At 48.2% G+C, this 27,548-nt stretch overlaps 1 protein-coding gene across 1 annotated transcript in view; it reads right to left on the bottom strand.

Annotated features, from left to right (window-relative positions):
• The window catches only part of LOC101526509 (S phase cyclin A-associated protein in the endoplasmic reticulum), a 238,417-nt gene that overhangs the window by 100,772 nt on the left and 110,097 nt on the right, over nucleotides 1-27,548 (bottom strand). Inside the window, exon 17 of the mRNA XM_058665271.1 lies at nucleotides 2,899-3,014. Coding sequence (XP_058521254.1) covers nucleotides 2,899-3,014 — 116 coding nt within the window. The remainder of the gene's footprint in view (nucleotides 1-2,898; nucleotides 3,015-27,548) is intronic.

The following is a 27,548-nucleotide window of genomic DNA, read 5'->3' as shown; positions in this document are numbered from 1 at the left end:
AGGAGAGCAGACCAAGGCACAGCCCTTCCCGCAGCTCTCAGGCAAAGGGCAGGATGGATCAGCACATGGGTCCGGGTCCCAACAGGGTAACTTACCAGATGATGGTAAAACTCCCTTACGTCCTCCAGTTATTCCCAGAGGAAACCTAAGCGCTGTTGGACATGCTCGGCCAGCCTCCCCAGGTGAGCATCACCGTGGGACACGGCATGAGTGAAACCAGCAGGTTCGTGGGATGGGAGTAGGGACTCAGGGAAGACAGATGGGAGAGGAGTCTCTGGACAGGAAGAGAGCAAAGGGAACATCCCAGGACTGTGGCCAACCTGTGGCCAGGGCAGGTCTGCATGAGGAGGCAGGTAGATGGAGCTCAGGAGGAGGAGGTTTTGAACCTAGTCTTTGACTCCTGCCCATGGCATGTCCTGATTCCTCATCCCATCCCAGACAGCTGTGGGATTCCACTTTCCCAGCTGTGCAGCAGGATGCCATCATGACTCTGACTGTGCAGTTCTGAGGAGGGAAGCTGGGAGAGCGATGCTCTCGAGGCTATACCCAGGACAGGGGACTCTTGGGAGTCAGTGCTGCGTGCTCACAGCGCTGCGTGTTGGCCTTACTCACTGGGTGGGACACACTGAAACCCTCAATCTACCGGCCCTGGGTGAAGGACAAGCTCTTCCTGTTGTCACTGAGGGGCATGAGTGCGGCCTCAGAGCACCCCAGTGCTCTCTCCGGAGAGGTGTGCTAATCTTCCTGAGGTCTTCTTGGGAACTGTGGAAATCTCTCTGTTCCCTAACGGAGAGGCAGAGACGAGTACCACAACACATTCTTTGTCACCCAAACGCAACTTCTGGGCAGCAAGCATGTCATCTAAGTGACAGGCAGCCAGTTCAGCACCATGCATGCTGAAGACAGTCAGCAGACAATAAGACACCAAGTAGCCAGGTGCACTAAAGCTGGCACTCAGGAATCACTGTTCTCCAAGCACTGGCCCACGGAACGTTCCATTTTTTGTCTTATCTCTGATGTTTATTTCCATGTTTCATTCTTGCCTCCTTTGCTTCCTGCTTGCCATTTAACACCATGCCAGTAACACCCTCTGAGTAAAGTCCATTTTGATGAGGAAGACCTCCGCACGCCTCTACCGGCCTGAGCCGGAGCTGTCTGCTCCGCAGGTCACTGATGCCTCTCCTCACTCGCCTCTCCTTTGTGTGCAGCACAGGAGCCCACTCCACCACGGAGTCCCAACATCTGCACCTGGAAGGATTTCAGGCCAAGCAGACAACACAGAGGCAAGCCTGATGCTTTAAAGACCCTCGCCTAACATTTACCCAGGGTCGTACAGGGTCCCATAGGCCCTCACACACTCCTTCATCTAGTCCCACAGCACACTGTGAGGCACTATGGCTACCCTTATTTTGATAGTTGATGAAGGAGTGTGATGAGATTAAGACACCTGGGGGCAGGTGTGTGGCCCAGTGGTTGAGACACCTTCACACCATATCAGAGTGCCAGGGTCTGATGCTGGGCCTCCGAGCCTGACTCCAGTTTCCTGCTAACACAGATCTGGGAAGCAGCAATGACGGCTCAAGTCACTGGACTCCTGCCACCCACTTGGGAGATGCCAATTGACCTCTTTGCTCTCAACATCTTTGCTTTCAGCTTTGTCACAGACCAGCCCTGGCTGCCATGTGTGGGCGATCACCCCAGGCCCCTGCCCTGCTGCCTAGGGGACGTGGCTTAAGCCTGACCTTCCCCATGGCTTGAAGCACAGCCTTTAGGCCTACACATGGAGTGTGACTTCCAACATGGCTACGAGGTCAAGGGGTGTATACCTGAACATGACCTCTGATACCACCGGAAGATCTAGGGAGACAGATCTGTCATACAGCCAATTACAGCATCTTTGGTGGGCACGGGGTCTGCCGGAAGGCTCCCTCCTGCCCTCCCCTTCCTTACCCTTTAAAACTTGTAACCTTTGCATAATAAAGCGGACATTCCTCACCAGCTTGTCTCCGGTGGTACTTGGGACCAAAGGCCACCATCTGCCTCACCCTCGGTGACCTCGGGGCGCCTAAACCCCAAGAGCCGTAGGTGTTTCAGGGGTGAACCACTTGACAGGCACACTCTGTCTGCCTCTGTATCATAAATGACTGAATGAGTGAACACCACAAGGATCTGGAACTCTGATGTCATGCACCAAAGGCAAAGCCATTTCTATACTCTTGGGATTCTTTTTGTGTTGTATCCAAGGAATAAATGATATACTCATTTTTCATTGTGTAAATAAATATAAAAAGCTTTTCCATTGCTACAAAATGAATTTTTCATCACAACTTCTTTAAACTCTGAGTGAGAGTCCACACAAACACGCAACAACTGCACAAGTGAGGGCTACAATACTTCCTGCCACTACACCACAGGGGACCAAGGACTCCAGGAGGAGGTCTCAGTGCTGAACAGGATCCTGAGACAAAGAGCAGTCTACAGAGAGGCACCCAAGGGCCCTCCACCCACCAGCTAACAACCTGGAACTCTGCGATGGCCTCAGAATGTGCTTCAGGCCTTGGGTAAGATACTTTGCTCTTTGTAACATGCTACCTAGAGAGTCAGCTCTCTGCTATTGCTATTCATTCAATTTCTGGAAGCAGTTAAGGGTTCATCAATTCTTAAGATTAGAGCAGGTCGCTGACCAAAGAGACTTCCTTTATAAGGCATTTTAGGCTCAATTTGAGTTTTGTGTGTAAGTCGAGCTCCTCTGCTTCTCTCCCCAGTGGAGTAGTGGAAGCTGATGAGGGTCAAACCTGAAAACACACACAGTTTCCTTGTAGTCCCCCATATGGAAACCATAGGACAGAAATGACTCACAAATGAAACGTGGAAGACAAATTGAAAACCTGTACTTACTTGGGTGGAATTCGTGAAACCGTGTTCACATTTGCGGCTGGGGCTACTACTTGAAGGATGTGTTCAAGGGCTGTTAATCCACCAGCGACTTGAAATGCGATCTGATCGGCCACATTCTAGACAGAAACACAAACAGAAGTTAGCTTCACTTCCCAGGCAGAGAATTATAACTCAATGCAACACCCAGCTGTCACCCCAAACAGTCTGTTGGTTTGAGGGTCTTCCAGGTATTTGTTGCGTGCTTGCTCAGTGCTGGGAAAGGCAGGTCAGCAGTGTGAATCCAGATGACATGTCTGCGGCTCCCTGCGTGGACGGGCCCAGTAAGTACTAAGCAGGCAGTGACAGGTAAGGCCTCAAGATGGAAGGGGTTCTTGGTGAAAACAATGGGTAGAAGAGCTCAGCGTTGGCTTCGCTGAAGATGCTGAGGTTTTAGGACAACCAGGGGAAGGCAGAACGGGGGTGCTCTTTCGTGGAGGGAGGGCCCCAACATAGAAATCGCAAGCAATACGCAGAAACACAGAACACTTTGTGGCCTTCCCTACCAATTCACAAGACAAACTGACTGACACGATTTCTTTCCCACAAGATGTTTCTTTAGTTAATCAACTTATGACCTAAACATTTTAACTGCATCTCTTTGGGTTTTTAAACAGCACTTCAGCTATTTTTGGGGGGAAGCTTATCAAGTCGGTGTTTCAGAACTCAACATATAATGACTTCTCCACAACTTCTGAACTTTATATGATTCTGTGGGAGAGGACCTCCCTGAAGTTCCTTGTTTTCTCCTGGCATGGGGAGGACAAGGGTGACTCCTCAGCACTGTCCTTGAGTGGTCTGAAGGCTCAGGGAGCATCACTGCATGGCATCCACAGGAACTAGGACAACTGTCTGCTGTGTCCTGAACTGACCTTGAGCCCCAGGACTATACAACAGAGCAGCACTTGTAAGATGCTGTCTTCAAAGAGCTGAGTAAGTTAAAAGGAGCTCTCATCTAACAGGAGTGGGATATGTGACAAAAAGGAAGACAGCAGGATATGCCCACACAGAAAAACCCACCTCACAGCACAGCACTTCACACCCCCAGGGACCATGTCCTCTCATATTACATTTCCTTTAATTTTACTTTTTACTGAACCTATGTACTGCTTGGAAATACTGCATTCTAAATGTTTTGTTTTAAGATTATAAGAGAGCTTTGGCTATCACAGGTGCTATCAAACACTTCTGCCTGCTTCTTCCAACATTCTGAGCATCAATACTCCATCAACTAGGATTCAACTACACACCTGGATCCTGGCAGTATAACCAAACGCATTTCTTTGTGCACAGTAAAACACATTTCATGAATACAAGTTCACTATGAAAGTCAGACAGGAACTGCTTTCAGATTAGAAATGAATAAAAATAATCAGAAAATTGCAAAACTCAAGTACTGGGTAATTTACTTAAAACCATAATGCGGCTACCACTTACTCTTTTTATGCTCGGACAATAATGTGATTAGAAAATAATAATAATCAGTATTATCATGTAATAGAGAAAAGTGTACTAACCACAACTATACTGCTGGGTGAGTTATGTAAAATGACACAACTCCAAAACAAAAAAGCAAATCTATAGAGCCTGCTGGAGGGTCCCTGGTGCCCAGTTCACTCTGTCTTCCCAACAGTAGCAGTTCTCTTGACTTTTAAAATCTTAACTCATTGTGCCTTTTTAAATCTTGGCTCTGTCATCAGACCAGAGAGGGTATACCTAAGAAGCCGTTGAACATGACGGGACAATAAGATGCTGGACTCTATGTTTGGTATACGCTTGCAATGGGGAAATCTCAACTGAACTTGAGCTGTGGTTATGCAGCAAGGTGGAGGAATCCACCATGGTGGGAGGGTTTGGGGAGGGGTGGGGAGAACCCAAGTATCTATGTAACTGTGTCACATAATACAATGTAATTACTGAAGTTAAATAATAAATAATTAAAAAAATAAAACAAAAAAAAAATAGATTCAAACTTCAATTTTTTTCTTAAAGATTTATTTATTTTTATTGGAAAGGCAGATATACAGAGAAGAGGAGAGACAGAGAGTCAGATCTTCTGTCCGATGATTCACTCTCCAACTAGTGCAGCTGCCAGGTCACAGAGCAGGGCCGGTTTCTGTAGCTTTGGCCAAAAAAGTTTCCTAAAATGTTTGGAATGATTTGCACACACATTGGAGTTCAGTGCTAAACGCAACTGTTCCACATTCTTGCCCAAACTTGGTTTTATCATTCCTTTAACATCAGTCATTCTAATAGGTGTGTGCTGACATCCTACTAAGGTTTTGTTCACCTTTTCCTAATGACCAGGGAAGCTAAACACACTGTGTTTGGCAGCTATTTGCTGTCAAAATATTTTTTAAACTGAGGTACACCATCCTCCCCACATCTGCAAGAAATTGCAGGAACCCCACATACACAGACACCAGACCCTGTGTGTGCACAAGTATACTGTATCAAATGGAGTCATCTTTGCATACAACCTACACTGCATCCCCCTCATACTTCAGACCACCTCTAGATTATTTACAATACCTAACTCCAGGTAAATGCGCTGCAGGTAACAGTTACACCCTGCACTGTTTACAGAAAGATGACAAGGAGAAAAGCATGCGCATGTTCAGTACAGAGACAATCATTTTGAGTATCTTCAGTCTCCCAGTGGTTGAATCCACATGTGTGGAATCCGCAGGTGTGGAGTGCACACTTGCATGATTGGCTCAGGATGCCAGTGCACCATTCAAAGCAGACAGCCACTGGTTGGCACCCAGCCATCTGTGTCACCCTAGCAAGTTCCTTTGTGTCCTCCTCACTGCCAAGCGCTAGTCCCCAAAGCATCACGGCTTTGATTTAGGGTCCTATGTTGGGGCTGTCTGTTATAGGAGCTCATGTGGATGAGATGCTGTGGTTAGCAAGGCAGAGACGGTGCTCCTTGTGACGGGTCTACTGGTGTTGGCCCAGGGTGGCCCAGAGACTGGTGGAAGGATGTGAAGTCAAGAAGGGGAAGCAGTCACACAAGTGTTATTTCCGTTCTTCCCACACTCCAAACACATGAGCATTACACAGCAAACATACAGAAATGTTCAGCTCGTGTAACAATGTTAAGATACCCACATGTGTCTGTGTAACAGGAGTGGAAAAGCTCATGGTAAGACGAGGGTGGGGTCATGGTAAGAGCAGCTTACCACAGACTCTCAGGAAGATGGCTGGCTCTCTCCTCTTTGCTCTTTCACATCGACCCGCCTTTCAGACCTGAAAATCCCACTGCCATTATAGCTCTTGATTCTCCCTCTTCTGTCTGTGATTACTGCTACGGGGTCAGTTCAGGGTCTCATGCCTTCTACCATGAAGGAGAGACTTTTGTTTTTAAAATTTGCATTTGTTTGGTGAAATAGGCTACAAATGAAGTACTGAACAAATAAAAAAAATGTACTAAGTAGAAACCCACATTTAAAAATTTTGGCTGTTAGAGACATAAAACTACTCCGCTGAGTTGCTGCAACTCACCCTTCATTTGTGTAACTGTACCTGGCACTGTGGACTCCATTTCTTTCTTTCTCTCTTTCTTTCTTTCCTTCCTTCCTTCCTTCCTTCCTTCCATTTTTTGGAAAGAGGCAGAATGAATCCTCCATCTACTGCTTTACTTACCGGTGCTGGTGACAGCCAGGAGCAGCCCAGGCTGGAACCAAGAACCGGGAACTTGGTCCTTCAGGTGGGTGGCAGGGAGCAAGCACCTGGGCTGCTGCTGCTGCCGCCCTGGGAGTCTGTCCCCAAGAAGATGGATTCAAAGCAGAGTTAGGATCCAATATGGAGGCATTCCAGTATGGAATGCAGAGGTCCCATGCAGAGTCTGAATCACCTTGCCGAACACCTACCCCTGAGGACTCAACATCTGAGCAGTCCTACTGTAGATGCTTTCAAGAGAAAAGGTGACCACTGGCTCCTCACTGGAAATCCTCTGGGGACCAACTATCCTCCCACCATTAGAATGCTCCTGAGGACTCTGTTCCCTCATCACCAGCCTCCTTCCCCGCCCTACTCATCAATCCCTACTCTGCCTACAGAGCACACCCTGTTGTTCCCATGAAGAACTGCTCTAGTGTCCTGTCCCCACAACCCAGGGAGCCAGAGCGTGTGTCTGCTTCATCACCACACCCCCGACTCTCTGCACGGGGGGCTGTAAGACACTCTGAGAAGGAAGTGTGACAAAGATACTCTTCCTGTGGTTTGAACCATGGAGACACAGACCCGCACTGTCTTAGTGTGGCCCTAGCAGAAAGCCTCTGTTCATGATCTGAGGATGCAACTCCACTTTTCGAGGCTATAGAACATGGTCAGCTTGAGTCCCAAGAACCCTCTGGGAAAGGCAGTCCACACTGGCCCTACACTTGGCCTTTGCACGAACCTCCGGCTGCCGGTATCTCCGGGTCCTGGGTCCTGCCAGGCCGCGTGGGTCTCATCAATCTGTCCACAGGGAAACAGAGCAGCCTCAAGGCCGCCCTGGGAGATGTTTCCCCAGGGTGGGGATGGGGTTGGGGGAGCCAGGTCACAACTGTAGAAGCGGAGGGGAGGCACTGAGTGAAAGCAGACCATTGTAATGTACACATCTTTGTCTTAAAAAAAAAAAAGCTCAAACTCTGATCCTTTCATCCAGTGCCAGCAACATGGATGTGACCTCTTGGAAAGTCTTGAGACACGGGTTCCAGTAGACACTGAGCAGGACAAAATAAACCAACCTCAGGAAGATAAAGGACACCCGAGGCCAACGCTTCCCTAGTGTTACTGTTAACAAGGGAAGCTCTTGCTGAGCATCTGGGACAGCTTTCTGAAGAAAGAAACAAACAAAAACTACCCCAAGGTGGACTAAAAACACTTCAGGCACACCTCCAGAGGAATGAGGCCATAGCCTCCTCGGCGCTCAGACACCAGCACCTTGTGGAGTCCTGCTTGTCCCACGTGGACCCCTGCTCATTTCTGCCCCACCTCCCAGCCTCCCTCCCCGTCTATGAGTGGCTCTAGTGCAGGGCCTGGATACCTGCACAGTCCCTGCCTGTCCCGGCATAGGACAGCAGTGTTGACTGCCCAAGGGGAGAGTGACAGCACGCACAGAGGAATGCGGGCCAGGTTCTCACTGTACAGCAGCAGCACTGAGCCGTGAGGTATGATGGATCCTCAGTGTTTAGCTGCACACAGGTGCAACAAGGGGGCGTGCACCTTAACACAACACACACATACAGCAGGCACGCACCTTGCCACAGTGAAACATGGCTTGGACAATGCCTGGACATCAGACATGACTTCACCTTCCCAAGACAGAGACAGGAACAAGCTGACTCTATGGTGAGCCATCCAAATGCTAAAATTAAGAGGGACGCTCTCGAGCATGTGTCATCAAACACTACATATGCATTCAGTGATGTGGGCTGACTGAGAGGGGGCACAAAGGCCCTCCTCTCTGGCTCCTTGCTATACCTCGGCACCCCCCAAAATGCTGTGTTTCTGGGTGCTGTCCCAGCATGGGGAAACTCGGTGTTCTTCTGGTGCGCTGACTTGTACTCATTTCTACCCCCTCAAGTTTCCAGGACAAGCAAGCATGTTGAGGGGGTCTGCCTGTAAATACTGTCTCCATCCAAACCACTGCCTTCTCAACGTGCAGGGCTCCAAGGCTGCCTCTGCCCTGGCAGACCCACATCAGACACTGCCCCTTCTGTGAAGCTGTTTCTGATCTCTGCCAGCAAGGGCACCGCTCCTGGCACCACTTCCTATACTGCCCCTGCCCAGAGTGCTGCGTTCCCATGACTCAGACTGGAAAGACTCGGCTCTCCTATCCTTACGTTTTGGTGGGATCCAGGTCAGGCTGCACACCTGAGAGTACCCCAGCATGATCTGGTCAATGATGAGCAGGCCCCTTCCTAGAACGGAGGCCTTGGTTAGCTTCCTGTGTCCCCCTTGATGCCTCTCTCAAGTGCCCTGCCTTCAGACATGGGAACCTGGAAAACACTTTCATAGACAGCTTGGTAACTGTGGCTGGACTGAGAAAAATAAACAAAACACCTAAAGACGCAGTGGGTAGCTTTCCTTGCATACCTGGCATAATACCTCAAGAACTGGCCTTCCCCTGCTCTCTGCCATCCAGAGACTGACAACTGACTAATAGGATTAGCGCCTCCATCTAATAATCCAGCTTAGCTAAAGGCCTGCAAAAAATGACAGCCTCAATCTGAATTACATGGCTCGGGAATCCATCCAATTATCAACTGCAGTAACTGTTATTACCTCTCCCCATCAAAGACGAGGCGGCTGTTAATCTTCGGTGGCCCGTGAGGGCTGGTGGCCTTTGTGCCCAGCCTCTGCAGACGGTAATTATGTTCTTTGTGATCAGCCAGGAAGGCCCTCCCGTCTTTGAGACAGAGGCGGCGGCAGATGGGGAGAATTGTCGGTGTGTTCATTAGCAGGATAGCCTAGAGTTGCTCTGAGCATCTGTGCCACCTTAAGACCCGGGTAGAGATAATGCAAGTAGGTTTGGGCAAGTCCACCAACTCAGAACTCAGCAGGCTGGTTTATGGAGGTGACAAGATTCTGGAGTGACATTGTCCATGAGTGTTTTTCCCCTGGTGGGAAAACTTTCCTGAGACTTGAAAGATGCCAGTTCCACTCCTTGACTGTCTTTCCCTGTGAATGCGGGGGTAAAGGCAGCCTGTGCCCTCACCAGCTCTCTACCCAGGGGCTTTTATGTTCCCATCAACCTGACAAATGTCTATGCCTGGCTTCTCAGCTGTGGCTCTGGTGCTGGGAGAGCTCCTGGACTATCATGAGGGTAAAAGGAGAAAACTGTGGGAGTGTGGTACCCACAACCCAGATATCACGGGCTACCCTGCAAGACTGGGCCAGGTGCTGAGCCAGCCAGCCAGAGCTGCAGAATCTTCCCAGGGCCAGGAGCAGTTCCTTTGTGATGCTAATTAGCACACAGGCCCTCTGAAGGGCTCTCCCTAAGGGAGCTGCACTGTGCCACTGGTGACCTGGAGGAACCCTGGGGAAAAGGAAGCAGGGCCAGTGGGAGGGGTGGGGCCCTGACCCAAGGACAGCAGTGACCCAAGACCCAAGTGCTCTTTCTCTTTGTTTCCCAACTGTTGCGAGGTAGATGACCAAAGGGTCAGTGTGTAGAGGTCATTACTGCAATCCAACCAACCTCACAATCACAATCAACACACTCTCATCTTCCTTGCCACGTGGCTCTCTGAAAGGTGCCAGCTGGCAGGCACTGGGCCGAGCCCAAAGCTCAGAATCAGACTCTAAAGCTAAGCCAGTGGGAAGGAGAAGGAAAGGGTACCACCATGATGCAGTTAGCGCACACTAGGTCAACGTCTTGAAATAACTCACTGGACCCCAAAAATATGTCCAATTAATATATGCTAACCAAAATAACTCCTTGACTGTCTTCCCCTGTGAATGCGGGGGTAAAGGTAGCAGCCTCTGCCCTGTGCCCTCCCCAGCTCTCTACCCAGGGGTTTTCATGTTCCTGTCACTCTGACAAACGTCTATGCCTGGCTTCTCAGCTGTGGACTCAGTGCTGGGAGAGCTTGTGAACCCCTGGGCAATTCAAACATGAATTTAAATAAATAAAAAAAAATCCAGCAGCAGCAGTGCAGGGGAACCCATGGGAGGGAGATCCACAGCTGCTTGCATACACTCCTGTAGATGGGACAACTTGAGGAAGTGGACAGTGGTCTCAGTTCTCTGCTACCATAGACAAGGGGTCACCTCCAGGGTAAGCCCTTGGGACTGGCGTCTTCTGCACACCAGGTCTGCCCACAGGCTGGCAGCTGGGCCTGGGGAGCCCCTTTACAAAGGCTTCCTTCTTTTTCTTCACCCCTGCACCTCATGTGTCATGAATGTTCTAAAAATTCAGAGGCAAGAGAAATGTGAGACCAGGAGACCAGAGACAGGGTGACTTGGACAAAAGCCAGGACCCGGGGAGCTTGCAGGTGGCACCAGAGAACTCAGGGGCTCCTTTTCTGGGATATGGCAGCAACTCCACGGCCTCCTGGCCTCTCTCCCAACATTTGGGGAATCTCCACTGATTTTTCTGTTCAACTGTAAAACTGATCATACTAGGTGTCCATTTACTTCATTGTAATTTAAGACTGTGAGCTCTCTGGCAGCTGGGATTAAGTTTATGTCAGATCTAGCAAAGATTCAATGTTCTGTCAATATCTGCTAAGCCAAAGAATGCAGACCCAGTGTCTCCTTTCTGGGCACAGCCCATTAGGCCACAGGGAGTCAGGGAAGGCTCAGAAAGGCCCACGTGCAGGGAAGAGTCAAGCTGCTCACTATGGGTGAGGCTACCAGGCCTTGTGCGTGTGGATGGGGAGGGATGGGCCCTGGTTTTAGACTTGATTGGTGCAGATGAGCTTTAGAAGAAGATGGGACAGGAAGGCCAACTGCACAGCCTGTGGAGACCACCTTGACTTCTACACCTTCTGTGGCTTCTCAGCCGATGTCTTTTTGTTTTTGGTTTTTCCTTTTTTTTTTTTTTCTTTTTACTCCCATCTCTCCATTCTGCCTTCTTTCATTCCCTGGCTTTTACTTTTTTCAAAACTCCTTTCTTATCTCTCTCTTTTTTCCCCCTGTTCTCTCTTGAGGGAAGAGCAATGGAAAAGATGGAAAACAAAATCGAGGAAAGGGGAGCCCTGAGTTTGGCTTTTCTCTGACTCGGAGCCTGGAGGACTCCTGAGAACATCACTGTGAGGGCTGTCCCACGGCTCTTTGCTTGTGTATGCCCTCCTGACAGTCCCCGGGAAGCAGTGGTCACTGTCTCAGCACGCAGAGAACACCTGCCCTGGAAGAAGGCAGTACCTGGCCAGGCTTACAGAGCGAGCAGTGGCAAGCTGGGGCCCGAGCCTAGCTTTACCTGACTTGGTCTGTATGTCAGGGATACTGCAGGAAAATCTCTAAGCACACGTCTGGCTTTTGGCACACTCACCACTGAAACCAATACTGTTAGAAATAACTAAGACTTTTTACTTGGAAATAACTTCAGATTTGTGTGAGGACTGCAAGGAGGACAGTATTCCTGTAGTCTCCCTTGGGTTTTCTTGCCAGCTCACATCTTGGGTAACCCTGGTACACTAACGCAAACTTAGAAAGTAGTCTGGCACTACACTCTTGACTACAGCTTTTACTTGGATTTTCTGTTTTCTAGCTTTCTGTTCCAGCACTTATCTAGAATATCACGCTGAATTTGGCTCCATACTGTTCAGCAGACAAGTACAGCTACTTCTAGCCTTAGACAAGGGATCCCCAGCTCTCTCATATTAGCCTGTGCTAACAGCTGAAAAAGTGCTTGAAACAACCCAGACACAGGGAATGCAAAGGAATGTAAGCTTGACTATCACAAGTAAATAAAAAAGGAAATGAAAGAGCTAACTGGATTCGGAGGGGTTGAAACACGAGGCATTCCTTTAACTGGTGGTGCAGTTCTTGAGACTGTCAGGAAATGGGAAGCAGCATGCACACAGCAGGAGGGAGGCCAGCCCTGGGTGGGAACAGGGTCCGCAGAGACCCCAGATGGCCCAGGGTGGGCTCACTGTACTGGAGTCCCTGCCTTCTCTCAGCCAGGCTGTCTTGCATAAGCTCTTCCCTTCTGGGTGCCATGAAGTGGAACTTGGCCTGTTGTAGTCTAGGGTCATAAGCTTGGAAGCCACTCCTCCCCCATCTATGTGGTCCTTTCTGCCCGCCTGTGACAATTACCTATCATGACCTGGAACCTGAGAGGGGTTGAGTGACCACTCCACTCGCATGCCCCCACAAAGGCCCATGTTAGGGAGGGGCTTGCTCTCTTGGTTGCACATTTCTGCTACTCTGACACTCTGACTCTTGGCCTACCCCAGTGCCTGCTCTCTGGCTTCCCACGGACAGACTCTGAGGACAGGTAGCCCCTGAGCATGGCCCCTGTATGTCTGTATTCCTCATCCTCTGTTCACTGCTTGGGCAAGTCAGTGAAGATGTTAGTGCTAAGAACTTTGTATTTCTGGTTTGTGTACCTTCAAGAGTTCCGGAGAGGTGAGGCCTAGCAGTAATGGAATATGGACAGAGAAGTCAGGAAAAGGTGAATGCCTGCAGCTTTGTAAGTGTGCCCAGGTTGTTCACTGTACGCCTCTTAGGATAACTTATACTGCTGGGGAAGCTGGGACATAGGTCTTCAGTTTAATGGATGGGTTTCACAGTAATGACCATTTGTTCCTCTCAGGGTTTCAATTCAGACTGGATTGTCACATGGACTTGTTGTTTGCCAATTTCTAGTGGGCCCTGCCATCACCAAGCTTGGTTAATAAAGACTCCTTAATACATCTTAGACTTGTTATCTCTCTCGCACCCCACAACAGGCCCTGTGGGTTTCCCTCCATTTGGGCTGAGGCACGGCTGCAAAGGCTGAGGGCAGGACCAAGAAAGGCACTGACTCCAAGGTCCACCCAACCCTGCTCCTGGTGCCCCCAAGAAGTGGATGTACAAAGGTCTTGCAGTGGGGCAGGAGCAGGAGGCGAGCCCACAATGGATTCCATGAAGGGCCCTGCTGGGAAGCATAGGCCTGCAGGAAGACAGTTCCAGAACATTCAGGCTATTCTGTGTTGGTGAGGAGGCCTTAACTGAAGGCAGATTAAAAGGCTTAAGAGTCTGCCTAATTAGGCAAACAAAGCTCAACAGGGGACCCCTGTGGAATCTTCTTTAAGAGAAGGCAACTATAAATCCTCTTCTCATTTCGAGGTTGAGGACCAATGTATATTTCCACCAAGTTTGTGATCTGTAGGCTGAAGTAGATTCTAGCTTTAAGTCAACAGCACGCAAGTCATGTAATGTGACTCCAGAGAAGAGAACTGTCAAGATCCCAAGAGGAACCTGTACATAGCCTTTTGTAAGTATCAACTGGTCCACTGCAGCAAGGTGGGCACAGGTCATGCCCTGCATGGGAAACAGCAGGTGGAAGGGCCTGCGGTGGCTGGTACCAAAATGGAGAGCTGCTGTCTCCAGATCCTGAGCCTGTGGGTGCACTCTGACCCAGTCATTGTGCACAGGCTGCTGGTCGCAGATGAACATGGCCTCTGGGAGAACTTGGCCAGAGCTGGGACGCAGACGCTGATGACCGGGAAAAGACTGGCCAGGTAACAGCAGACAAGGCCAGGCCCTCTTATTCATAAAACAGGGCTCCCCCAGAAACCCTTCCCAAGAAGCCACTGGAAGGATTAAATAAATTTACATAAATGTCAATAACCATGATAGTTTTCTCTACATATCCCCTTCTATAAGTACGCAGCATCCTGCCATCAAATAAAAGCAAGTTCTATCTACTCCGGAGCACTTCTGCTATTTCCAGCCCATCCCTTGTGCTTTTGCTCAGTCAATGCTAAGTCAGGGGCACCCCTGTTGGAGACCCTCTCTGTTCCTGAATCCTGGAAACTTTTTAAAAATTTATTATTTATTTATATTGCAAAATCAGATATACACAGAGGAGAGACAGAGAGCAGGATCTTCTGTCTGATGATTCACTCCCCAAGCAGCTGGAATGGCTGGAGCCGAGCTGACCTGAAGCCAGAAGCCCAGAGCCTCTTCTGGGTCTCCCAAGTGGGTACAGGGTCCCAAGGCTTTGGACCATCTTCGACTGCTTTCCCAGGCCACAAATAGGGAGCTGGATGATAAGCGGGGCTGCCGGGATTAGAAAAAGTGCCCATATGAGATCCTGGCGCATTCAAGGTGAGGGCTTTAGCCACTAGGCCACAGTACCAGGCCCTATCCTGGGATCTTAAAATCGTGTCACAGCACGGATTTTCTCGCTAACACCTGTGTTGTGGTGAAGAGTTCACCCACTCACCCTACTGAGCTTAGCTTCAATGTTACTTCCTGACCTCTAGACTGTTCTATCTTCCTCTAATATTCATGGACATCTCAGCATTTCCTCAATCCTAACAGCCAGAAGGGCAGCACCTGTAGCTATCTTAATCACTGATGTTTCCCATGTGCCTGGCACATTAAACAGAAACAAACAAAAATCACTCACATCTGCTGAGCTCTCAAACTCAAGGCACACAAGCACTGCTACCGGCCTCACACAAAGACACTCCCCTGAAATGCTGCCCTGCAGGACCCTGGTGTGAGGCTGACTCAATTACTCTTCTCATTAGCATGCATGGGGGAACTAAGGTTCAGAGGAGAGGACAAAATTGCATTCTCACATAGACGGTAACAGTTGATCTGCTAGTCAAACCCAGGTATGTGTGACTTGGGAATTCAAGCCCTTAATCGCCACACTTCACTGGCCAGCTGAGAACAGTGCGGCCAAAGCCCTGCAAAGGGTTGCTCTTCAGACAGCCAAGAGCAAATAGTAAAAGAGTCGGAAAAGAACCACAGAGCCTAAGTTATCTTAGGTAAAGTAAGAACTTGAAAATGATCACTCCCTTTCGAGGGTTAAACCTTGTTAGCTAAGACCAATCCGTGCCCTACAGCAAAGATGCCCGCTTTGGGCATTTTGACATGTGCATAGTATCTGTAAATCACAGTTTTTCAGGTATGGTTTATGATTCATTGTTGTCTTGGCTTCATGCCTGAATAGGCTTGTTGTCACATCAATTCAGGAAACAAGCCACCTAAGATGTAGAATACATAAAGAAGATAACACTTGGTGCTGCGCAACTAAAATCTGCATTCTGGATCCTGTACTCCAGCAGTAAGTGAGACAAACAGCAGGGTTTTTTGAGATTAAATAAATAAATATATATATATATATCCTCCAGTTTCTCTGGTCTTTGATAGAAGCACAATAAGCCTGGCAGGTGAACAGGAAAGCAAGCGCAATGAAATAGTGAGTTGCTCTTAATATTGTTACACTTTGACCTCATGCCAAGTTCTCTCTCTGTGATGTAATTCCCAGAACTGATTCTTCCCTTGCTAGTATCACCCAATCTACCTGGCTGGCCACTTGTGTACAGTAAGCTATTTCGGCCTGATAGGCATCTGGCTTGAAGGTGCAGGCATTTGTTTACCTTAGGGCAAGGAACAGACTGGAAGACAATCCCCCAAACCCATTCAATTTATTTTCACACTTATTTCCCGCCATCAATTAAGTGCTTCTAAGTGGCAGAAATACAGAAGGACACTGACCAGGGCTTAGCCTCAGGGACCTAATATTTTACTGAAATTAACAACTGGACACAGGTGAACACAACATGGTGTGTGGATGCCCTGTGCACAACGGACATGGCATTGTGTCATATATCCTGTTCGCGATGGACACACAGGGGCACTCTGTGATTGTGCAGAGGGTGCTGGTCAAGGGATGACTGGGCAACAGTATGACACATTTCCTGGAGCTCACAGGAGCCTGTTGGTCTCAAACCAAGAACAGTGTGTGGTTATGTGGTGAAGGCAACAGTCTCTCCCCCACTCTCTCTCTGTGCACAAGTAGTGGGGAGGATGGTGATGGTGGATGGGAGGAGACACGCAGACTGGGAGAGAGCTGGGAGTCTGGGAGATGAAGAGGAGGTAGTTCAAATGTGACCTGTGTGTGTGGGGGAAATGCTGAGAGATGATGCCAAAGGCGCAGGCAGGGCCTGCTATGCAAGTGGAGTCTGTGTGCACCTAGCCCAACCTGGAGGAAGCAGGTATGGAAATACTGGCATTTTCACATTGAAAGTGTGTTTTACAAGCAATACAGAGGACAGACTGGAGCGGGTTAAAGAAAAAAAAAATTAACCCAGTTTGGAGGCAGTTACATTTTGCCTGAAAAATGAGTGGAGGCCCAAGTACCAGCAGTGACAACTCACACAGAGAAGGCTTGAGGTTAAACACTGTACTTGTAAGTGGCTACTCTTGGGAGCAAGGGAGAAAGAAGCGTCAGCTGAGCAAGTGCCTTTTACCTCTGTGCTGTGAGGGATGCCACCAGGCCTGGCCTGCCCACATCAGAACCCCCATCTTCAGCAGGGAACAGTGGGCATGCAACAGACCCACACACCTGAGCCCGAGCCAGGGCATGGCAGCCACAGGTCCTGAGGCTCTGGCAAGGTGGAAGGAGGGCTTCCACACCTCTTCTTCAACACACCTTTCCAAACATCTGAATGGACAGCCTTGGGAAGGACACCAGTGGCTGCAGGACTGAACCTTTGTTATTCATTAGTTACCACTGCACTGAAAAGACAGGAGGTAAAGGATGCGGGAAGAGGGAAGGCACAGGCCACACTGCTTTTCTGGGTAGCCTTTCTTCCAGGGAGCATCACATACCAACTGCAGCATGCCCCAAACAAGCAAGCCTGTGCCAGTTCCTCCAACATTTGATATTTTGGGGAGTCCTGTGGCATCACCCTTCAGGTGCCAGTCCTACAAGGATTGTGTAAACAGTGGGTTAGTGCTGCTTCTCACAGTAGCAGGGAACAGCCAGAGAGTATCAAAAGCCAAACATAGAAATACCCAGAACACCTTGGAGGGGACTGTGTGACCATGTGTGAACGCATTCCAAGCACGAGTTGGCACCCTGAGCCTCACAGCCAGTGTGTGCTCCAGCGCTCCCTGCAGAGGCGATCCCCTGCGTCCTCCTCAGGGCGTGTACTTTGCTATGTTAATCTCTTCCTGTCTTGTCACCTCTTCTCTAATCCGCCAAGAACATAGTTATTGTATTTCAGGGGGCCTTCATGTGGCACTGCCTGTCAACAGGCTGCAGCAGCACAAACACAGCTAGCCTCCTCCACCTCCCTCTTAAAAAAATGATACAACTTGATAGCAACAACCAGGACTATCAAGATAAATTGGAGGTGAAAATTTTTCAAAATTGTAAAAATCTTCTTTTAAAAAACTATTTTCATCCTATTTGAAAGGGAGGAAGAGAAGGAAGGAGGAAAGAGAGAGCGTGATTAACAGCTGGTTCATTTTCCAAGTACTCAAAACAGCCAAGGCTGGGTCAGGCCAAACCTGGGAGCCAGGAACTCTCTCTTGGTTCCATACAAGTTTAGAGAGTTTACAGGTAAGTGTGTAGTCTAGACCCATTTACATGAAGACAGGAGTGGAATTCAAATCAATTTACTTCTACATTGTGAGTTGCACTGAATTAATTTTACTCATGAAATTGAATTTGTCTTGGCTGTTTAGATTTTCTTTATACAGATGTGAGGCTGTTATCCCTATATACCTACTCCCTAGCATTGTGCTTGGCACAAAGTAGATTCTTCAGTAAAACACCAGTCCACAAAGCAGTGACCTAGAAGACAACAGTGCCCAAATACAGTGACCCAGAAAAACCATTCAATACAGATGACTCTGTCCAACAATCCTGAGATCAGAATTTATGTTTTGAAATTTTTGCTTACTTATTTTCACTTTTATAGGTATTGAAAGAGATCTTTCATCCCCTGGTTCACAACCCAAATATTAACAGCAGGGACTGGGTCAGGATGAAATCAGGAGCCCAGAACTATCTGGGTGTCAAGAACCCAAACACTCACGCCATCACCTGCTCCCTTCTAGGATGCGCATCAGTAGGCAGCTGGAGTTAGGACTGGATCCGGGACTGAAACCAGGCACTCTCATGTGGGATGTGGCTGTTTCCAATGGCAAGTTGCACTGCTGTGCCAATGCTTGTCCTAGTATCAGAATTTAGAGCAGCAGTTTACCTCTCCCCCCCCACACCTTTAGGTAACACTATATCTCTACTCTTACTCCTCCTGGCCAGCGCTGAAGGTGAGAACACTACCTCCCATCCCCAGTCATCTGCCTTGAGGCACTCTCCTTTCTTACTTCTGCTCCTCCAGCCTGTCATTTTTTTTCCAACTAAAAAATTTCCTTTCATTGGAAAGGCAGTTTTACAGAAAGGAGGAGAGAAAGAAAGATCTTCCTTTCATTGGTTCACTCTCCAAGTGGCTGCAACAGGCAGAGCTAAGCTGATCTGAAGCCAGGAGCCAGGAGGCTCTCCAGGGTCTCCCACGCAGGTGCAGGGTTCTAAGCCTCTGCACCTGTCCTTTCAGTTTTGCAATGAAGTCCTTATTTTCCACATTCCTGTTTTCCCAACACCCAAGTATTTACTATTTCCTAATCACATACGGTCAAAGACACTAATTGCTCCTTTCGGTCTCTATGTCAGGGCCCACTCTGCTACTGCTCAATGTTGTGTATCATTGGCACTTGTGTATTCAATGAACAACACCAAGTGACTGCTTTGCTCTTCTCAGGGTACTGCCAGGAACAGACAAAATGGACATGTCAGCACCCAGCTGGAGTTTACTGTCTGGCACTCTATTCTGGTACAACTAGTTTCTATGTGTGAATATACGAAGATTTTAAGAGCAAGATGATAACATAGTACTCAACATCTTAATCTGAACACCTTACCAGAGAAGATGTCCAAAGTGAACCTTACTGCTTTAAGTTAAGCAAACTGTAAAAAAGCAGTTTCCTCCCTTAATTCATCATTACAGCGATGAGAAGAGTCAGCCCTCCCCAGCTCTACCTCCTGTACCTGAAGTGGCACCAGTATCGTGAGTCACACGACTGATACACTTGATGTAAGATATACACCAGGGATTTACAAAGGTGATCTCAGAGAAATGGTGTAGCTGCATTACAGAGTTAGCTATGTCCTCGCTTAAATGAGATGAGAAATGGACGAAGTTTACTTCTACGGCATGTGATAAAACGACAGCAGACTAGTCTGGAAGGTTGTCTACTGAATACACTCACAGGGCGACTGTGGTGTGCCCTGCTTCTTGCTGATGCTGACCGCGAGCCTGTTGATGCATCATTCCTAAGTATACATTTGATGGCTTCTGAACAGAACTGAATTCAGACAATGTTTTGTCCAGTAGGAATTTAGTATAAATTATACAGACAAAAAAATCTGATTCACACATTTCTATTCATCAAAATAGATGATTAGTACATAACATTAACTGTTCATTTACAGGTGGGATTTTCAACTCTGAAAACTCCAGAATGCACTGGGACTGACTTTTCTTGTTAACTACTTAAATTGATGAAAACCACAATTCAGGGCAATAACAAACACACCTAATCCAGATGACCCAGTAGAGCATATTGCAATCCCAACCTGGTAGAGACAGAGCTATTTAATCATTGTGTGATGATTTCCCTGGAATCAAATCACTTGCAAGATGGCTGATTTCAACGCTGTCAACAAAGCAATGAGCTCCTCCTCACACAATAATTTTTAGGTTTTGTACTTTGAAGGAAAAGTAAAACAATATTTAGACAGCTAAATCTGAAACTCTTTTACACATGTACTTTGTAATATGACATGAAAATGAGGCCTCAACAGATACTTGAAACACGCACACAACTATGAACGAAATGCAAGTCAAACATTTCAATCATATGACAGATATGAAATGACTATTTCAATCATCAGTATTAATGTTAACAAAACATCAGGGATAGATGATGAAAGGGTGTGGAGTTTCTTCTTGGAGTGGTGAAAATTTCCTAAAAATGATCATGGTGATGGCTGCATAAGTCTGTGAACACACTAGAGGCCAATGAACGGCACACATTTTTTTTTTTATTGGAAAGGAAGATTTTACAGACAGAAGGAGAGACAGGGAGAAAGATACTCCATCCCACTGGTTCACTCCTCAAGTGGCTGCCATGGCCAGAGCTGAGCTGATCTGAAACCAGGAACCAGGAGCTTCCTCAAGGTCTCCCACAGAAAGTGCAGGGTCCCAAGCCTTTGGGCCGTCACTGGGTGCTTTCCCAGGCCACAAGCAGGGAGCTGGATGGGAAGTGGAGCAGTCGGGAAATGAACCAGTGCCCATATGGGTTCCTGGCACTTGCAAGATGGAGGATTAGCCAATTAAGCCCTGAATGGTACACTTTGAAGTAGGTGAATGGTGCTGTGGAAAATGGTCTCTACACAAAGCTGCTGAATACTTAAAACAAAAAGGTCTAACTTAAAACCACAGCCTGTTGAAAAACTGGCATCCTGAACATGCCTACCACAATTTTGGACTAAATGAACTTGATTCTCATGAAGTAGTAACACCTTGAACAAAACGGGATGCTGCTGTGGGCAAGCATGAGTCACAAAACTCAAAGCAGAGGAACGCTAATTTATAAGAGTGTATTTGTCTTTAAAGAACATTATACACTCAGCCAACCTAACTGGAGTCATCAAGTTTAAACAAGACATCAGTAATACATGTATCTGCACAACACTCCGAACACTCGGAGTCAGGAGTCTCTGATTCTAGGCTTGACTACGGACTAAGAACACATTTTTTAGTTCTCAGAGCAGCTACAATGTTTCTGACACTGTGGTCACAGCAAGTCCCTGCATAATTCCGATTGTCCTGTACGAAAATCTGGGCAGAAATAACAAAGATTCAGAATCTACTTGCTGCAGAAAATGTGGGGGCACAAACAGCCGGAAGGAATCAGATTCCAATGTGACTGAACATCTTCGGGGAATAACTCGTTCACCCCAGCAACACTTTTGAGCGTTCACCTGCTGCCAGACACGGAGGTGGGGCATGTGTGTCAGGTGGAGAAGACCCAGCTGGGCACCAACCTGCCTGCAGCTGATGCTGGAGCACAATTATAGTACTCGGAGAGCATACAGGAGGGATTACTGCTGAATTTCCTTTTCCACCCTCAGGAAAATATATGCTTCCTGTAGAAAAAAAAAACCACAACTGCAGCTTCATGTCATGTGTGCTGGAGACAGTGATACACTTTCCAGCTCAGTGTCTCAGTCAGTAGAAGGAGGTGCATAAATGAGGGATCGAAACCCCCCACTGCTGTGTGTGACTCTGGCACCTGGTTCCCTCACAGCGCCCTCAGGCCCTGACTCTCACAGGCTGCAGAGACCTTCATGCTTGGGATAGGGCTCTCACACTAAAGCACAGTTCAGAGTTTTTTCAAGGCACCAACAGCATCAGATTTATACAAATTTGTCTCATCGTAATGGCCCAATGCCTTGCAGGAAAATTCATAAAATGTGAATGGCTTTGTATGATAGCAATCCATTCAACATCGAATCCTTCTATTATAAAATGGTTTGCTCGGCCCTTTGCGGCTCACTTGGGGAGTGAATCATAGGACGGAAGATCTTCCTCTCTGTCTCTCCTCCTCTGTGTATATCTGGCTGTAATAAAAATGAATAAATCTTTAAAAAAAAATGCTTTGCTGTAGGCATTCCTGGTCTGAGTGCCTACGCTAGCTAACCACTATTAGAATTTCACAGTTAACAAGTTTCAAGGGTAGATCAAGTAATTTTATCTTTGCCCTTATGACATCATGGGCCTCAACCATAATTTATCTGCTTTTGAATTCATGGTCTAGAACACAACTTAGAATTAGGATATTATTCCTGTAATCCTGATTCATAGGAATAGCAACTTACCAAAAATCAACACCCTCCTAGACTCTCATTTGACCATTTCTGTCATAAAGATGTATGCCCTGAGCACACTTTAACTCTCAATTACATACCCTCCTCCTTGTTATTATGAGCCTAAGTGCCAATTTTTCTCCCTTCATATTTCTTAAACGTGAAAAAGTAGTTTTCGAAACATTATCCATGATTGTGCTGATAGGATTTTCATTTTTAAAAAGATCTATTTATTTATTTTCAGGACAGTTACAGAGGTTGAGGAGGGGAGATAAAGCGATTTTCCATCTGTTGGTTCACTGCACAAATGGCTGCAAAGGCTGGAACTGAGCTGGTCCAAAGCCAGGAGCTAAGATCTTCTTCCAGGTCTCCCATGTGGGTGCAAGGGCCCAAGAACTTAAGTCATTCTCTATTGCTTTTCCAGGCACCTGAGCACGGAGCTGGATCAGAAGTGGAGCAGCTGCAACATGAACTAGCACCCCCATGGGGATGCTGGGGCTGCAGCTGGTGGCTTTAGCCACTATGCACAGTACCTGCCTTGATACACTTCCTAGTGTCATAGTTACACATCCAGGCCTTCCCTGACTCTCATGTCCTTGCTGAAGTGTGACTTTTCATTGCCCTCCACTTAGTGAGGGCTTGCAGCGCTTAGATTTGTCTGTCTGAAAAAGTTTGCATTTTGGGATTCACTTTTCAATCACGTGGCATTGGACAGGTGATGGTTAAGCCTTCTGCACCTGCTGTTCTCGTGGCTTTTGGCACCTCTTACTGCTGACAAAAAGTCTGCTGCCAGGCTAAGTGTACATCCCAGATCGTCTGTCTCCACTGCGGTGGTTTCACACTTTCTTCTTCTCTTTGATCTTCCATACTTTTGCTAGGATCTGAATTCATGCCTTTCTTTCATTTGTGGAAAATCTCAGATGTTACGTTATCAAATAATGCTGCTCCACTTCTCCTCCTTCTAAAACTCCGAATTAATGTTCATGGAGGCCCAGAGTGTGTGTACTCCATCGCATTAACCGCTGCCGTCTGCTGTTTTGGCCGTACCATTAATACTAGCTCCTAAACTATGAATTAAATCTGTAGTCCCACCCTCAACTCATATTTTGATTTTTAAGGCAAAAATGTCATTTTTATTTCCTGGCTTTGCTTTTTCTCGTTGCCTATGTTTTTACTTCTGCCCACTTTTTCATATTTTCCTGTTGTTTTCAATGACTTTTCTGTTGATCTCTTTCAGCACTCTAAATGCATGTTTTAAAAAATTATTTGAGCAACAGAGAGATAAGGGGTGAAGGTTGAGAGACAGGAAGAGAGAGAGAACACGCATGAGGGAAAGGGGGGAGAGACAGACTTGAACCAGCACTCCAATACCAAGTGGTGTTTAATCTGCCGGGCGACAACCGGCCCCTCCAAATCTATTCCTTTTGAAGATTTTCTTTACATCCTTCAACAAGAGATGGAGCAGAGGAAGAAAAAGGGGAAGGTGGAGGGAATAGGATTTCATCCACCAATTCATGCTCCAAATGACCATAAAAGCCCAGGGCTGGGCCAGAATAGAGTCAGGGGCCAGGGACTTCTACTTGGTCTCCTACATGGGTGGTGGGGACCCAAGAACTTGCGGCATTTTCTGGTGCTTTTCCAGACACAACAGTGGGGAGATAGATGGGAAGTGGAGACCCTGGAACTAGAAGCAGCGCTCTGATTTTGCTGCCCAAGTAGCAACTTAATCAGCTGGGTCACAGTGCCCAGTCCCCCAATCCCTTCCCTACCCACCTCAATCTCTTTAGTAACAATCCTCTAAAATTGCTCAGTAACACTACTTTAGCTTTTTCTAAAAGGAAAAGATGGTAAAAGTTTTAAGTTTTACAACCAAGAGGCAAAATGAAGGATACTATGGGTCCGGTACAGTAGCCAAGCGGCTAAAATCTTCATCTTGAACATATTGGGAATCCCCATATGGGTGGTGGTTTTAATCTTGGTGGTACCCATCTATTTCCCATCCAGCTTCCTGCTTGTAGCCTGGGAAAGCAGTCGAGGACGGCCCAAAGCCATGGGATCCTGCACTTGTATGGGAGACCTGGAAGAGGCTCTGGGCTCCTGGCTTCAGAATGGCTCAGTTCTGGCTGTTGTGGCCGCTTGGGGAGTGAATCAACAGACGGAAGATCTTCCTCTCTGTCTTTCCTCCTCTCTGTATATCTGACTTTGCAATAAATAAATCTTTTAAAAAAAGGATATTATATTGCAAACAAAAAATTTAAGAAGTAACCATTGACAAATGTACAACCATCCTTAGCTAGTGGGCCATTAAAAAGTGAGCAGCAGGGCAGCTTTGGTCCATGGGCAAAGTTCACTGATGTCTGCCCAAAACAACAGTATCCCCAGATTCTCCTCTTCCTCTGGGTCCCCTTTACCCTTCGTAGTATATGAGCCGATGAGTCCGTGATCTGGACTGCCAGCCCAGGCTCCATGCTAGGACACAGAGCTGTCTGCCAGCTCTCTCAGCATCGCTGGGGAGCATGGAACATGTTCACAGTGGAATTCAGTAACTCTTCTTTCAGGAACCCAATCTGCAAATGCACTCTCTCTCTCTCTCTCTCTCTCACACACACTCTCTCTCTCTCTCTCTCTCTCTCTCTCTCTCTCTCTCTCTCTCTCTGTTTTTAGCTTCTTCCAGTCAACACTGACGCTATTAGCCTTTCAATGTATCTGCTTCACATTTCTGTCCCTGTCAGATGACTTCAGGCTGTGGTCAGTACATCAAAAGCCAACGGCTTCCAAGGGGGCTTTCCTTCTATAGGCTGGCTCCACTCTACTGTACTCACCACCTGGCAGCCAGAGGAGCTCCCAAAACACTAACTTGTGCATCTTTTCATGGGTGCCATGCTCCTCATTGTCAGTGTTGGTCCCTGACTACCTCTCCAGGCTCGTCCTTCCAGTTCCCCGCCCACGGGGTGTCCCAGCAGTGGTGCAGGGTCCAGAAGTCACCCTCTGCACTGTTTCTCTGGCTTCCTGCAAGGGCTGGGACTTTGGACAAAGTTTCCTGCCAGCAGGTGCACATCTCAGCTGAGAAACTCCTCCATCTTCACCGTTATCCCCCTCCCCACCCCAGCGGGTCATGTGCTTCACACTGCTTATGTTCACTGATGGACTCTGCAGGTACGTACTGTGTACCCACAGAAACCTCTGCTTTCACGGGTACTGAGGAGCCCTGGAGGGTGCTGGCGGGCCTGGCGATGGAGCTCTCTGGGTGCACTGTACAGAGCAGGCTGAAGGCCATGTGGATGGAAGCGAGGGTACCTGCTGCTGCCTGACTCCTACTTCCACCTGCTTCCTGATTGGGCTAAAGGTGGCTATTTGCTCAAAGAACGACTTTCTGAGCAAGGACCTGTTGCAAATGTGGCATATACAAGGACACACGGCAATCAGAAACCACTGCATAATATAAAAGGTTGTGCCTTAGTAGAGAAAGGAGAAAACATGTCGGAAGTCAGACGCAGGCTCTAGCCCAGCGAAGCCTTCCTCAGCAAAGTTTCCTAAATGCTGTCGTTTACGCTTCAAGGACCAAACGCATGCTACTGTCAGGCATTTGCTTTACTCTCAGACGCTAGCTCCCTTTGTATGGGCAGTGGGCTCCGCCACCTGGCAACCAGTGTTCCAAACTTTCCAAGCTCAGGTTATCTGAATGGGAAACATCCAAAGGCAGTACTGCAGTTCCACACTCCTGCTCTCAGGGCACTCTGAGAGCAAATTTATGAACCTTGCTTGTGAACACACTTAGAAGGACCCTGCTCTTCCTGCAGTTTTTCTAGACAACTAATTTTTTTTTTTTTTGAGAGCAGAGACAGAGCTCCCACCTGTCAGACCCCTCATCAATCAAATGCCTGCAATGGCAGGTGCTGGAGCCAGGCACTTGGAGTGGTACCTGACACACCCTGCTCACTATGGGGCTACTCCACCCTGTGGCTGAGTTGCTCAGACATGAGTACTTTCATCTCCCAGTGCCGCCGGCTCTGGGGAGAGGTGCCTTCAGCATCCTGCAGAGGGGAAGTGGCCTCTCTACCAGCCCAGGGCGAGGTTAGGGACCTGGGTGACAGGGTAAGTCTATGCTTTCTCTCACACAGCAGATTCCCTGGCTCCTTAGTACTGGGCTTAGGAGCGAAGCACGGATCACCCCATTCACCATTTTCTACATCACATATGCTTTTATTTGGTAAGTATTTGGAGGCACTGAGGATGGAATTCATCTCAGTTTCTGAAGGAAACACACCTTGAACTGGAACCCTGGAAAGAACAGAAACAGACAAGCAGAGGAAATGGGGCTCTCTTCCAGAAGTAGTATCTCAAGTGAATGAATGAACAATGCCGGTGTTGACTCAGATTGGTCTTGCCGAGGCAGGGGGTGAAGGAATGCTCAGGGAAGAGGCCCAGATGCCAGGAGCCACTATCGAGGAACTGAGGCCAAAGTCACTTGGCATGCACTGAGCCCTGCAGATCTCTTGGGTTTCCAGGAGGGCCACAAGGTGAGATGCAGCACTTAGCTCAGGTACCCGGCAGTTTGGCAGTGGAACAAGGACACTGCCAAGTGTGGGGAAGTGACAAGTCGCTCATGAGGAGTCTCTGTGCTCACTGGGCAGCAGAGAGGAGCCAGGCCCCTTAGGGGGCTTCGCAGAGGGAGGGCCTGGTGAGTGTCTCCGAGAACTGCCCCATGAGCAAGCCAGGAAGGAGGTGTCCTCACACGGCATCTCTGTTACTTTCAGTGACATTAAACTGATGGACATTTTCCTCATCCCTTTTCCACGGACAATTGGGTCAAAGCCGGAAGCAGAACAATCTGGGTGATGAGACTGCCGTGTGAGGATGGGGAGCCTGCTTCCCTCCTCCGGCGTGCTTCCTCCTCGCACTGCCTGCCAGCATGTCTCTGTGACCCCACTTGGAGGTGCCAGGAAGGAACACCATGGCCCCAAACACGCTCCATGGGTTAGTAGTCACGTTTCACTCCTCCCCCGGGCTAGGACCCACCCAGCGGGGGCTTCTTCCCACCAGGCCATCACCACTGGCAGACGGGGTGTACTGCAAGGCGAATGCAGAGCAACAGACAGCAAGGCGGATAGAATTCCGGGGCGGCTTGTCTTCCCAGGTTGCCATTGGGCACGTCAGGGAGCAGGCCTGACAGCTAGCAGATGCAAATGTAAACACGGGGCCTGGCGCAGCGCTGCGGGGGCCAGCCATCTCTGACAGTCTC

This window comes from Ochotona princeps, chromosome 6 (assembly GCF_030435755.1).
Source record: "Ochotona princeps isolate mOchPri1 chromosome 6, mOchPri1.hap1, whole genome shotgun sequence".
Taxonomy (NCBI): Eukaryota; Metazoa; Chordata; class Mammalia; order Lagomorpha; family Ochotonidae; genus Ochotona; species Ochotona princeps.
The sequence above is the reverse complement of the archived record's forward strand: the minus strand, read 5'-3'. Positions and strand labels throughout refer to the sequence as shown.